At 39.4% G+C, this 14,924-nt stretch overlaps 1 protein-coding gene across 4 annotated transcripts in view; it reads left to right on the top strand.

Moving 5' to 3' along the window:
• Positions 1–14,924, top strand: part of GRIP1 (glutamate receptor interacting protein 1) — a 228,701-nt gene that overhangs the window by 163,205 nt on the left and 50,572 nt on the right. For all 4 annotated transcript variants that reach the window (XM_035127918.2, XM_035127911.2, XM_035127909.2 and 1 more), the window contains exons 3-7: positions 1,407–1,542; positions 3,683–3,828; positions 6,029–6,112; positions 7,391–7,466; positions 8,968–9,113. In XM_035127918.2, coding sequence (XP_034983809.1) covers positions 1,407–1,542; positions 3,683–3,828; positions 6,029–6,112; positions 7,391–7,466; positions 8,968–9,113 — 588 coding nt within the window. The remainder of the gene's footprint in view (positions 1–1,406; positions 1,543–3,682; positions 3,829–6,028; positions 6,113–7,390; positions 7,467–8,967; positions 9,114–14,924) is intronic.

The raw sequence follows: 14,924 nt of genomic DNA, 5'->3' as shown, positions 1-14,924 counted from the left end.
GAAGTATTGGAGCCTCAGCTTCAGGATCTGTCCTTCCAGTGAGCACTCAGGGCTGATTTCCTTCAGAATGGATAGGTTTGATCTTCTTGCAGTCCATGGGACTCTCAAGAGTCTCCTCCAGCACCATAATTCAAAAGCATCAATTCTTCGGTGATCAGCCTTCTTTATGGTCCAGCTCTCACTTCCATACATCACTAATGGGAAAACGGACCTTTGTTGGCAAGGTGATGTCTCTGCTTTTTAAGATGCTGTCTAGGTTTGTCATTGCTTTTCTCCCAAGAAGCAGGCATCTTTTAATTTCATGACTGCTGTCACCATCTGCAGTGATCATGGAACCCAAGAAAGTAAAATCTCTCACTGCCTCCATTTCTTCCCCTTCTATTTGCCAGGAGGTGATGGGACCAGTGGATCCATAATGGACTTACCCAAAGTGTTTGTGTCTCAATACCTGGCTGCAACCCTGTTCACACTTACCTGAGATTGCTTTGCTGGACTCAACTGAATGTGCATCTGAGTAGACATCTATGGGTTGTACTTCCCTTAAGGCACAAAATGTTACTATACTTCATTTAGCACAGGCATCCCCAAACTTCGGCCCTCCAGATGTTTTGGACTACAACTCCCATCTTCCCTGACCACTCTTCCTGTTAGCTAGGGATTATGGGAGTTGTAGGCCAAAACATCTGGAGGGCCTAGGTATGGGGATGCCTGATTTAGCACATGTGAAAAGGGGAAGGAGGTGCAAAATAGTATTCCAAACTTTGTATGTTATTAAGCATAAATGCATTTTTCAGATTTAAGTGCTAAGGTTCAAAAGTCAGCTGCAGTCATTTTATTATGCAAGAACTTAGCAAAACAAATCATTATCTAAATAAGCTCTCTGAGATTGTTATCATTTATATCAAGAGTGCTATGCACTTAAGCACACTTAGCTCTTTGTTGGAGTGTGACCTTAAGGTATAAGGTAATTTCTTCACCATAAACTTTGGGGGAATGACTGCTACCTGATTTGGTTCTGAGTGCTAAATCATTTTAAGCTCAACCTTAGGTTTAAAAAAAGGTTTTCTTTTATTTCATAAAATTTATACACCTTATTTATATGTCTCTTTATTGTAGGAGAAACCTCAAAGTGTTCTTTTTATTTTTTTTAAAAAAATGTATTCAAAGCCAAATATAACAAAGAGCCTTGTGGCAATATGAAGACTAACAAACATATGACAGCATGAGCTTTCGTGGCCAATAGCCTACTTTGCCACTGGTAAATACGTTCTCAGCTACTGAACCAACAGTAATCCAAAAAAAGCAAACATTTCTGGTATTACAGCTTTTTCTGAAAATTAAAATTAATCGCTAAAATCTTTTATACTGTTTAAAGTTCTAAAATGATAATAGTTTTCTTTCAACAGAGGAATTCAAGGGCTCAACACTAGTTGAATTAATGAAGAAAGAAGGCACAACTTTGGGGCTTACAGTATCTGGTGGAATTGACAAGGATGGTAAACCAAGAGTGTCCAACCTTCGTCAAGGAGGAATTGCCGCTCGGTAAATACTTCTCAACCCAAAAAGCAGAACATTGTATGAAAGCCTTAAAAAAAAATCCCAATAACAAATAAGAAAGGCGCTGTGGGTTAAACCACAGAGCCTAGGGCTTGCTGATCAGAAGGTTGGCGGTTCGAATACCTGCGACGGGGTGAGCTCCCGTTGCTCGGTCCCAGCTCCTGCCAACCTAGCAGTTCGAAAGCACGTCAAAGTGCAAGTAGATAAATAGGGACCACTACAGCGGGAAGGTAAACGGCGTTTCCGTGTGCTGCTCTGGTTCGCCAGAAGCGGCTTTGTCATGCTGGCCACATGACCTGGAAGCTGTACGCCGGCTCCCTCGGCCAATAATGCAAGATGAGCGCGCAACCCCAGAGTCGGTCAGGGGTCCCTTTCATAGCTGCCAAGTTTTCCCTTTTCTCGCGAGGAATCCTATTCAGCATAAGGGAAAATCCCTTTAAAAAAGGGATAACTTGGCAGCTATGGTCCCTTTACCTTTACCTTACTGGCATATCAGAACAGACACACAGAATGAAACATACATATATCTATATATATGCACCATCTTCTCCCCTGCTTCCCTTGAGTGGCTTATGCTTTAAATATCAAAGATCGTTTCAAGATAATTAATTTCCTTTGAATTTGATAATTAACATCGAGACCTATTTCATAGTTAAGAATGTGGTTTTAAAATATGAACAGGACATTTAGGTTGCAGTCTCCTACACAACTTCCTAGGAGTAGGCCCCATTTAATTCAATGTTGCTTACTTCTGAGCAGAAATGTGTAGCATTGCATTGTTAGTGACTTGTGCAGAAGGTTTCCTGCTATCAGCTGGCTAAAATAAAACTGGATAGCAACTGTTTAGAAAGTAAAACAAAGAGTTAAGTGGATTATATTCGAGCTAACTTGTCTAATTGGCAAGGTCTAAATATGACCAAAACAAGTTAATAACATACATATATTTAAAATCAAACTTCACTAAATCAAATAACTTGGCTAAATAGGAGAGGAACCATAGCTATAGGACCCATGCAGCCATTAAGCAGGGTGGGGGATACCAGCTCAGGTGGCAGAACAGAAGCCCCCAAATTGGCACCCCCGTGAGCACCTGTCACCAGCTTCGGAGCATGTAAGATCTCTCCAGAAATCGTCGTCAATGCCAGTGTTGCTTCTCTACCATTGGAGGAGAACATGGCACAGGCAGTGACAACAGGGCAGGTTAGCACTTTCTGTTTCACCTCAAGCGGCAAAATGGGTTGGTTGGCTCCGTGGTAGAATACAGCCACTGCAGGCAGGGGCATCCTGTTTCAGTCCCTAGTATCTACAGCAAAAAAAAAAAAAAGTTTCATGGAGGAAGTGATGTGAAAAATGCCAGCCTGAGACCCTTGAGAGCTGTGGCCAGTTTCAGTAGTCAACAGTGGCCTGGCCTGCCTATCCTTTGCCAGCAAAGCTCCTTGCACAGTGATGACACTGCGTAAATAAATTATGCTAGATTACCATAAATAATGGTAATGCTAGATTACCATTTGGATAATTAGTGTTCAGATAATTATATTTATTGTCATTTTATTAAATTTGTATACTGCCCTATACCCAAAGATCTCAGGGCCGGTATATTCTAAATAATATAATTTCCATTAAGAATAACGTGAAACAGTACAAAAGAGAAGCGATATTGGTCACCAGATTCAAAGCAAAATACAGTCATATTTTAACTTGTAAACATTGCAGTTCTTACCCAGCACATTTCAAAGTAATGTTACTCTCTTTTTTTATTGTTCATTTCCCACCTTTACTTTTAATTAGTTTACTAATTACAGCATAATACAGTAAAAATTAAAATAAAGCAGATGTTCAACTTGCCCATGTAACATCTTGTTGTATGCTTACAGAAAAATGCTAATAAATTATATGGGTACTTATTCTCCCCAGTATTCGTTATTCTAAGATGTGATTAAAAATGCCGTCTTTCTATAAATGTATTAACTCATCCATTTCCTTTAATATGTTAGCATGGATAAGGAAACAGTATTCCAGTTTCTTTCAAACTAGCTCAGAATGAAGTTACTTAATTATTAAGACGTAGTAAAAAACAACAACACAGTTTCACTGAAGAAGATGGTTGCATGTGTGTTTGTTGCAGGAGTGACCAACTGGATGTGGGAGACTACATCAAATCTGTGAATGGAATCAACCTGACAAAGTTCCGCCATGATGAGATCATCAGTTTGCTTAAAAACGTTGGCGAGCGAGTTGTATTAGAAGTGGAGTACGAGCTACCGCCAGTCTGTAAGTATTGAGCTCTAAACTGTGATAATTATGTGTGCAAAATACTCTTGCATGAGTGAGGTTAATGGGGGTGTTCAACTGTTACTGGTTTTTCAAAACTGAAATAGTAAAAAAAAAAAAAGGTAAAGGACCTATGGATGGTTAAGTCCAGTCAAAGGCAACTAGGGTTGCAGCGCTCATCTCGCTTTCAGGCCGAGGGAGCCGGCATTTGTCCACAGACAGTTTTCCAGGTCATGTTGCCAGCATGACTAAGCCGCTTCTGGCGCAACGGAACACCTTGACGAAAACCAGAGCACACGGAAATGCTGTTAACTTTCCCGCCGCAGCAGTATCTATTTATCTACTTGCATTTTGATGTGCTTTTGAACTGCTAGGTTGGCAGGAGCTGGGACGGAGCAACGGGAGCTCACTCCGTCGCGGGGATTTGAACCGCCGACCTTCCGATCAGCAAGCCTAAGAGGCTCAGTGGTTTGACCACAGTGCCACCACATTCCATGGTTTGGAACACCTTCAGGGGCTTTCTCCCCACCCCCAGTTCCCATTCTTTCTCTTCACATGATCCAATTTCAGGTGCCTCATTGTTTTGTACTAACATGACCATCACTATATTTTTAGCTTCACTTCTCTCAGTCGCTAACAAATTGCCCATCTGTCTGACTGAGTTAGGGTATGTGTGGATAAAAGAAGCTGTGGAAGAGTTGGTAACTTCAAGTTGTTTAGCCCCATCACAACATTCTCCCCAAAGAGCAGCACTTTACTCTTCTGTATATTAATGAATGTTGGCCATTTACTTACATGGAAATAAGAAAAAGCAGTCACACCAGAAGCTAATTATGCACCCTGTGATTTCATTGTGTGGGATGTGGGGTACACCCCCCCCAATTTTCTGTTTATTTTGTCCCATCGCAATCAGGTCAACTGGGAAGCAAGGCAGACCTTACTTGAAATGCATTCTTATCCTTCATCCATACAGCCCTTTGTTGGCTTCTGTTTCTTGTTCATATGTACAAAACAAACACGCAGTCATACATACAGAGAGGGAAAGCAAAATGACTTTATCTCTATAGTCATTTTAGTGCATCCCATTCATAAAAATTAGAGGTGCAACCCAGCGCACCATTTCTGAAATCAATGGTATGTTCAGTGCTTGTTGCTCAGCGGTGGATTGTGTTCAATTGATTGAACATATTTAGTTTTTAGGTCCCGATCGTTGATTAAATTTGATGTTTTTATTAACAATTCTGAACTTCAGTGCTCTGTTTATGATGTTCTTCGATGTCAATAATTACCGGGTAAGTTTTGTGATCTGAATTAGGGGCTCTGATTAACTTACCGTAATCAACTTCATAGGTTAAACGCATATATTTCGAATGTAACAACTCTGTTTACACTGTTATGTTGCGTGTGTGTGATTTTTGTCCACTGAATCGAAAAATGAGTCTGTCACGCTGCATTACAGTTACAACCATAACTGTTCATTTAAGTTTTCAGAATTTCTGACCTTGTACAAGTATATCTGGTAATGAAACTGAATGATCAGTGTCTAGCTATTACTGTCAGTATTTGATCAACATGTCATACTTCTTTTTATTATTCTCTTTCTCCTTTCCTCTCAAGTACACCCACCCACACCAGTGTTGTCTATGAATAAGAGGGTATTAGAAATGAAGATACTTGTGTTCAATTGCTAGCTCACCAATACTGACAGACATCTTAGTTGCAGCTTCTTGGCTGTAGAACTGGAAATTTAGTACTCTGGGTTATAGGAATATTTTGAGGATGACAAGATATAAATAGCATACTGAAGGTTTTATATATATATTCCAACTTGCTGCTCATTACTCTAATGCTCTCTGATATCTAGCAAGAATGATTTCAAAGATCAATCAATCAGAAAACACCTGAAGAGCTAAATACAGCCTTAGTTCTTCCAAGATTTACAATTCTGTAAGCTTATGCTTATAGGGCAAAGGAGTAAGATTATTAAAAACCATTGTTTAAACACAGAAACATGTCTCAAATTGTGTCAGTCAGCATGGCTCTGTCAAAACCTCTCAGAAGCTGATTGTTCCTCCATTTTAGGGTTTTTTCTAAATCTAAAACTGAATGAATTTATTATATTAGAAGTACTTCACTAATGACTTTAAATGTTTGTATTATTGTACATAGTATAATTGGAAAACTTGTTTTAATTTTTCAGCTGTACAAGGTTCAGGTCTCATTTTTAGAACTGTGGAAGTTACTTTACATAAAGAAGGGAACACTTTTGGGTTTGTAATAAGAGGTAAGTTCTTCGAAACACTTCATTTCTCGAGCTTGCTGTCCCTTATTCTGTCTGCCATTCCCCTTTCTCTCCAACTATTTGTCCCACAGCACAGCTGGTAAAGATGTCCCTTGTCCTACACAGTTTGAGGATCACAGTTCTTACTGTTAGTTGTGTTCTAATATCTAGATAAAGGCAAGTAAAGTGAGCATGTGTCAATATCTGGCTCCTTGAACTTTCTATATATATATATATATATATATATATATATATATATATATATATATATATAAAGGTTTATTACATTTTTATTCCCCCTTTCTGCCCATGGCAGTCTGACAATCTGAATAAAAACACAGCAAGCAATAAAATACCACGTAGCAACATATAAATAGAAGATGTAAGCACCAGTCAGTACCATACCCAAAAATAAGTAAACACCCAAAATTGAAACTAACTTCATGTCTAGATTACTGTAATATACTCTATATGTGGAACGACCCTTGAAGACAGTCCAGACACATCTGTTTACTCAAGACTTCAGCAGAATTTAATTGGATTGTGCAAGGCTTTAGGGGTTATTATTAACTGCTACGGTTTTGTTTTTTTCCCAAGTGCAGGTTTTTAAAGAGATCTTGGTTGTTTCATTGTAGGTTTTACAATTTTAATTGTGTCTAATGCTTGTAAACCACTGTGGGATCTACTTGGATGAAGAACAGTTTTGAAATCCCAGAAATAAATAAAATAAAATAAACAGAGAGAGATCACCTGTTTAAGTCAGAAGAATACTGAACAGAGATCAAGACACACCCCCTATAGTTCTTACAGCAGGTTGCACCCAGTGAAAATATCCTCTCCCATATCCCTGCCTCAGATGTTGGCAGGAATATGAGAAGTATCTCTTTTTGTAGATCTCAGAATTCAGGCAGGCTCATAAAGGAAAGGGCTATCTGTATGGTAACTACATAGTTTGCATGTATTGGTTTCAGTATTTACTGTCCTGCTCCAGTTTTTCAGCTTGAAATTAATACAACAAGAATTTAGTCATCACTAAGTACCATTCCTTTGCTAACCTGAGCTGGATTGTGTTCAACCAGCCCCCCACCCCACCCCCCCTGATCTTGAACTAACGATACGCCACAGAGTCACTTCACTGGCCTTAAAGTTTGGCGGTTTATTGGGGATGGGAAGAGGGTTTTCTGTTGGTGTCTGCTGCAGATTTTTCAAGATGGCTGCTTTGGAAATGACAATTTATACAAGGAGTAGCAAGAAGATACCTACTTCATTCTCTTTTCCTAGGTGGAGCACATGATGACAGAAATAAATCTCGTCCTGTTGTAATAACATGTGTTAGACCTGGAGGACCTGCTGACAGGTACAATTCATCTTCTGCAGAGCATGTACACACACACACACACACACACACACACACACACGAGAGAGAGAGAGAGAAAAGGATATATAAGAAGCTAAAGGATAAATTGTTTGGTGGGAGATGCCAGTAAAGACAGATCTTCATGCACAGATCTGCGAAGCACAATAGACACATCCGCATCTTATCCATTGTACTTATAAATTATACATTTTATTGTATTAGTAATAATAGGTATTGGACAAGACTACATGGAATGAATTTTAATTGAGAGGCTCGGCTTGTTTTGTTAAGTAGGGTTTAATAATTTCTGAATGCTTCAAGAGGAATAGAACACACTTTGCAGTGTGCAAATTTAGTTTATCTTGTAACTTTCCTATTGTTAAGCTTTAAGGTGTTTTTTTCCTCCCATTTCAAGATTTTTTCTTTCACTTTTGGAAGAAGGGTTCTGTATTAATTTTTTTAATGTCCAAATCCTAACTCCTTGCAGGTTTTGTTGATACTTTACTTAATACATATTTAATAGTAGTAGTTGTCATTGTCATCACAGAATTTATATCCTCCCTTTTCTCCAAGGAGCTCAAGGCACCACATATCCTCAAACCCTTTTTTTATTTTCACAAGAATCCTGGGAGTAATATTAGGCTGAGATGTAGACCAAACATCACCCAGTGGGCTTTGTAGCTGAGTGGGAATTTAGCTTAAGGATCTTCTAGTGTGTGTAAACATTTTGGAGGGGGCAGAAATCTGAAATCCCTTAATAACGCCATTGATTTTCATGTGAAGAATGTTTGTTTGCAGTAAACCAAGATGATTCAGTGATTCTTTGTGATTGCTCTGGCTCAGCCATTTTGTTCAGTCATAAGCCACCTTTGTGCTTGCTAAGAGCATATCCTTCATTGATATTGATGAGGGATCTCTGCCTCCCTTCCTCCCCATCTCCCTTTTTTTATGCCTGCATGCACATCCCATTTGGAATGGGGCAAATACTATAAAAGACAAGTACCGGTAGTTTGGGAAATCTGAGACCGATTCACAATTCTGGAACCCATTTCCTGTTGAGAGGTGCCAAAAATGAAAGCTCAGATCTTCCAGGGTAGACTTTTATACTTAGCCTGGTATTTAATGGTCAGAGATGCGCAGGCAAGTGTGACATTTTACTAACCTATATCCTGATAAAAATTTTTAATGCTGTTGTGAAGCCCTAACTGGAATAGGCACATGTTTGTTTGAGGGTGGGAGGAAATATTTGTTGTACTTCCTCACAATGTCCATGTTACTTAGCATTGTGCTGCTATTTCTCCATCACTGATTTTCGGGTGAAAGCAATTCCCCTTTTGCTAGTGATCCCTGAACTGTATTGCTGTCATAATCGATATTAAGAGAAAAGGCAGCTGCACTGAATGTCAGAAGAGAGTGTTAGGGAACCACTTTGCATATGCCTACTGTCTCCAAATTGCATTATATCAAATTAATAATGACTGTCCTTTTAATCTTCTTTCAGGGAGGGGACAATAAAGCCTGGTGACAGGTTGCTTAGCGTTGATGGAATTCGTCTGGTCGGGACATCACACAGTGAAGCCATGAGTATTCTCAAACAATGTGGGCAAGAAGCAACTCTGCTGATAGAATATGATGTCTCGGTTATGGGTATGTTGAAATGCTGAGCTTTCATTCTAGGAGCCATCTGTGACATTTTACTGTCCATCCTTTAGAGGCTACTTGAACAATGATTATGGCCCGTTATGCCTCTAGTAGCACAGATATTCCCATCAGCAGCATCTCATTAATCTCTCTTGGTTCGTGGAGAGGTGAACAGTATTTTATTGTAATTTAGAGTCTGGCTGTTTCATGGTTTGCAGAGTGAGAGCTTATCATAGCTCCTATCAAGGCGGTAACTCTCAGTTATTCAAGTGAAGTTTACTTGTACAAAGGAGATTATGGCGCATTGGAATATCTCTCAAAGCAAGTTTTTTTAAAAGAAAAAATATGCTTGCATAGTGTGACACTAACTTTTATGTGTGTTTAGTGACAGAGAAAGCCAAAACAACAGCAAAACTAGAAAAAAGCCCGAAATTGTGAAATCTAGACAGAGAAAAGTGTCGGGTTTTTTTTTCTCCTTAAGAAACCTACTTCAGAGTAGAAAATTATGGTTTGCAGATGCTCTTTAGAAGATTATGGAAGGCTAAATGTCTTTCCAAGTATACAAGATAAATAACATGGCAAACTATACTTGCCTTCAAAAAGGATGGTACAAAAATTTCATCCTTCATTTAGTAGCCCGTGGAAGTTACATAAAACAGCATGGACTTTATAGCTTTTTCATTTTTTATGGTAGGCCTTACACAAGGCCATCGAATGGAAGATTAACTGCATTTTCTTATCAATAAGGGATTTAAAAGTCTCCTCAGGAACAAGAAAAAAACGAGGCAAGTCAATTGGCTTTGTGAGATAATACCCATGGGGCACCTTTCCTTGTGATATTCTTCACTGAATCTAATTATTCTGTTTGGGAGTATAGCTGTTACTAGATAAGAGTAGAGGTAGAGAATGTGCCCTTGTATGGAAAATTATTACTTGAGACTCCTAACCTCCTAAAATGGTCATACTAGAAATTATATGATCTATGGCTAGTCAAGTAGTTGCACTTCTAATATGAAGCCTAACAGCATCGGTTTTTTAATGGGTTGTGTCAAGGGCCAGATGAATTGTATTTAAGGAAAAACTTTTTAACACTAAAAACTCATAGAAACATCTGGATGCAACAAAACTTAAATATGCAAGTTTAGAATGTAAAATGGCCTGGTCTTCCCCATTCAAAGATTAGAGTTTTAAACTAAATCAGTAAAGAAATTATGCCAAGGACAGTTTCGGGTGTTAGCTGCCTTTCCAAAGATATTTCTTCCAAGATGGAAGCTTTCATTTCTCATAGGCATGTTTATAGGGAAAACTGATCCAACCTAAAATGTGATTAGGCTTTAAGAGTTTGCCACCTCGTTGCATGTGTAGGCCAACTGCACACTAGACTGTGAACTGACAGGCATTCATACACTGCCCTTCATCTGCAGAGAAAGTTGGCAATTACATCCTAACAAACTAATGAGCTATATTCAAAGCAAAATGTTCTGTAATTCATGTTGACTAATCTAGCCATCCACTCTTCATTCTCTAAATGCACTCCTTTTACCAGTCTGGGAAGAGCTTACCTTCTGTTTCTTTATGGCTTTATGATTCAAAGTTTGGTTTTGAAACACAGACAAATGATGGTAGTTCCGTGAACACAGCCGTCTGTTTCCTGCTCACGAGAAGAGTTTAGATCATTTTGCATACAGATCACATATGCATTGAGCACTGTGCCCTTGATGAGGAACCTGCTCTCTGAAGTACAGCTTGATGATAAATGTTCAGGCTGTGGGAATGCTGTATCTCCCAGAAATGCAACGGGTTGAAAAGACTCCACCAAAGATAATATAGTTTGCCCTTCATTTATTTATGTTTACAATATACAAAATATTTTAAAATATACAAAAAATAAAATAAAAGAATTGTTCAGTAGCACCTTAGAGACCAACTAAGTTTGTTCTTGGTATAAGCCAGGGGTAGGCAACCTAAGGCCCATGGGCCACAAGCAGTCTACGGAGGTCGTTTAACGGAGGTCGGTGAGTCCTTGCGCGCTGTGCTAAACTGGCGTCAAAAATCGCATCTGCATATGCACAGACGCCGGAAATCATGTCTACGCAGACGCAGATGCTGGAAATCTCTCTCTCTCTCTCTCTCTCTCTCTCTCTCACACACACACACGTTCACGCACACACACAATCTGGCCTGCGGAGGGATCTCTGCTGGAGTAAACCAGCCCAGGCGAGGTAAACCTTGCCACCCCCTTCACTTCTTCAGATGCACTGAAACAGAAGTCACCATAGTGACTTCTGGGGGTGGGGTGGGGTTTTTTCAGGAGGGTAGTAGGAGATGGGTGATTGACTCAATGGGTATGGTAAACCTGTTGATGACTATTATGACTATTAACGACTGCAAAAAAAAAAAAAACAACCCCACCCTCCCACTATATACTGTATAAGGGTCTGGTGATTTCTGTTTCAGTGTATCTGAAGAAGCGTGCATGCACACGAAAGCTTACACCAAGAACAAACTTAGTTGGTCTCTAAGGTGCTACTGGATTATATATATATATATATATATATATATATATATATATATATATATATATATATAGACTGCATCAGACCAACATGGCTACTTACCTGAATCTAGAACCCTTTAAAAGAACTATACATCTCCTTTCATCAAAATTGATTACAAAGTGGTTTACCAATACATTTTTTTAAAAAAACAACAACACACAAATAAAAGATGAGTGGTACTTAAGAATATGTAAAAGGTACCGATCCGTCCCAGGCAAGATAAACCTTGCTGACCCTTGTTCTTACGGCTCTTTGTTCCTGGCTATGTTCAAGTTGTAGTCCATATGTCACTTTCTTTCTGAAGTCATATTGAAATAAGTTGTTAGAATGGTAGTCAACCCGGCTATATTATTAAGCTCCCTAATACTCCACTGAATATATTGTTTTCAGTGGGCATTCTTAATTGGTCTAATTAGTTATCTGCAAACAGAAGGTTATGGGAAAGGGAGTACTCTTAATTCATCTATAGGTATTCAAACATCACGTTGTGTCTTATCTTTTTAAAACTTCAAGTCCTCCCCAAAAGAGATGTAAAAAGAGTTTAGTTTGCATACTACAAACTTGCAAATGGCTCTAGCAGGCCCAATTAACATTTTTCTCTAGCACTTTTGAAACGTAGGCCTCATTAAAATCAGTTGCAAAAGCACTGTTCCCTGTAGGAAACGGAGTATAAAGGTGAAATGAAATTTAATTATTGCCAAATAAGTACAAATAAAGTTTCATTATCTGAATTAACAAGAGGGGGGGCAGCAGTTCATATTGTTAAACCCACTTACATTACAATAATATATTTAAGCACTCCCCACTTCCTTAAACAGTGAGAAGTTTGAGGGGCAATGCTGGAGCAGGACTTTGTTTCCTTAGGGTGAGGGAGCATCATAGCTGCCAGTACCCCGCGGAGAAATCTGGGATCGGCAGCCACGCGACACCGGAAGTTGCATAGACGCAACTTCCAGTGTCGCTTTGCCCATCTATGGGCACCAGAAAATGGCCGGCGCCGGAAGTCGCGTCTACACATGTCCGGAAGTGCGTAGACGCAACTTCTGGTGTCAGCGCCAGCCATTTTTGGTAGCAAAGCGACACCGGAAGTTGCGTCTCCGCACTTCTCGACATGCGTAGATGCGACTTCCGGTGCCGGCCATTTTCTGGTGCCCATAGATGGGCAAAGCGGCACCAGAAAAATGGCTGCTGACAGGAACAAAAATAAGGGAAATTAATGGAGAGGAGCTGGAACGGGAGACCTCCAGGAAACGGTAAGGAAAAACGGGGGTTTCCCGGAAAATACGGGGTACTTGGCAGCTATGGGGAGCATAGGGGACTTGGTGGCCACATTCAGGCCATCCTATATTAGCTGAATCATATCTCAGTCCAGATATGTACAAACCTTTTGCAGGCGTTCTTTCATTTCTCCTTTTGCAGTGCAAAGTTAGGAAGTCAATAATTAACCATGATTTCATGTTTCATCCAAACCAGAAGAGCTATGGTTATCAGTTTTGGAACAAGTCAGGATATTAAATCAACTTCAAAACATGGTTTAATATCCTGGTTTGTTCCAAAACTGATAACCATGGCTCTCTGGTTCTGATGATTAATGAGAGCTTCCAGGTTTGATTGAAGGAGCTACGTTCATGGACAAAAGTCTCATTTATATATCAATTTATTAAGCCAAAATATGTTAATCCAAACTGGCACATATTGTAAAAAGCAGAACATACTGTAAGCAAACAGTCTCTCCTTCAGTAAGCAGCAGATCTCAAGTCTCCCCAGACCCTCAGGGGAACCCCCCCCCCTTTCTAGCTCTATGTCTCCTTTTCTTCCAAATTCAGGCTTCAAGCTCTTTTCCTTAATCAGAAACACATACCACATACCGGTACACTACAGAATACACAGACCCACCCACTGGGACACACACACACACACACACACACACACACAGAGAGAGAGAGAGAGAGAGAGAGAGAGAGAGAGAGAGAGAGAGAGAGAGAGAGAGAGAGAGAGAGAGAGAGATTGGTTTAAAAACCCAGCTATAAATGCAATAATGTGTATAACATGATATGTAGTTTGGCACTAAGTATTTCCAAGTAGAGGAGCAAAGTGCAGGTTGGTAAATAGGTCAGGTTAAGTACTTCTACAGTACTTGCAAAAATGACTTAGCATAAACCGCATCCTTTAATCTAGGCATGTATTGGAGATCTTTGCATTTTATTTATTATATGCAGATTTCATGAAGAAACAGGGGAATTTGCAATTTATTTGGTTTTGGTGTAGCTGAGTTTTAGATTAACTGCTTCCAAACTTCTAACAAGATTAACGGGATTTCTTGCTGGCAGCCAGGCATTGCAGATATACCAGCTTCCTTCCCTGTCATTATACTGTTGATCAGCCATTTTTAAGATTAGAAATTGTCTGCATTAAGCTGATTGTGAGCAAGAAAACTTGTTTTATTTCCTTGCTTCATTTAACATGTACTCCAGTTAAAAAGAGACTATATAGAGTTTGTTGAGGGAAAATAATTGAAAAGAGATCTTGTCTGCATGTAAACTCCTAAATGTTTGGAGATAGGAAAGGAATGAATAGCTTTAATAATAAAATATCATTGGGGTAGAAGTATATTACATAGTATTACTGGCCTTCTGAATGTTGAGGGATGGAGGAATTTAATACGGCAGACGATGCATTTATATTTCAGGTGAAAATCTTGCAGTGTTCCCCATGCAGTCTCTTAAGCTTTTCATAGAAGTGAGGGGCACCTGCACAAAGACATGTAATTTACTGGTAGACGAAAACTATAATCAGAAAATCCAATTAAAGACATCAGGTGTTTTATTGGCACTTTGAGATGCTGGTAGGCTTGTGCAGAAAGATGGGTTTTGAAAATTCCACACATTTTAAATGGCACGGGCTGATGATAATAAAATATCAATATTTAACTTAACAGGTATCTGAAGAAGTGTGCATGCACACGAAAGCTCATACCAAAATAAAAACTTAGTTGGTCTTTAAGGTGCTACTGAAGGAATTTTTTTCTATTTTGCTTTGACTCAGACCAACACGGCTACCTACCTGTAACTATAACTTAACAGGGGCAACTCAAAGGTGGCATCATCCCCACCTCTATTTTGTGAGCTGCAGCGTGTGGGAAATAAGGACTTCTGCTCCAGATGTTTTTCAGTATAAAAACATGTACTTGAATTATGCAGCCCTGCCTCTCTTGGCTGCTTCCCCCCTCCCCCCAATCCTAACTTCTACCCTAGCATGG

The sequence above is a fragment of the Zootoca vivipara genome, chromosome 10 (genome assembly GCF_963506605.1).
Source record: "Zootoca vivipara chromosome 10, rZooViv1.1, whole genome shotgun sequence".
Taxonomy (NCBI): Eukaryota; Metazoa; Chordata; class Lepidosauria; order Squamata; family Lacertidae; genus Zootoca; species Zootoca vivipara.
This window is presented reverse-complemented; position numbering and strand designations above follow the sequence as displayed.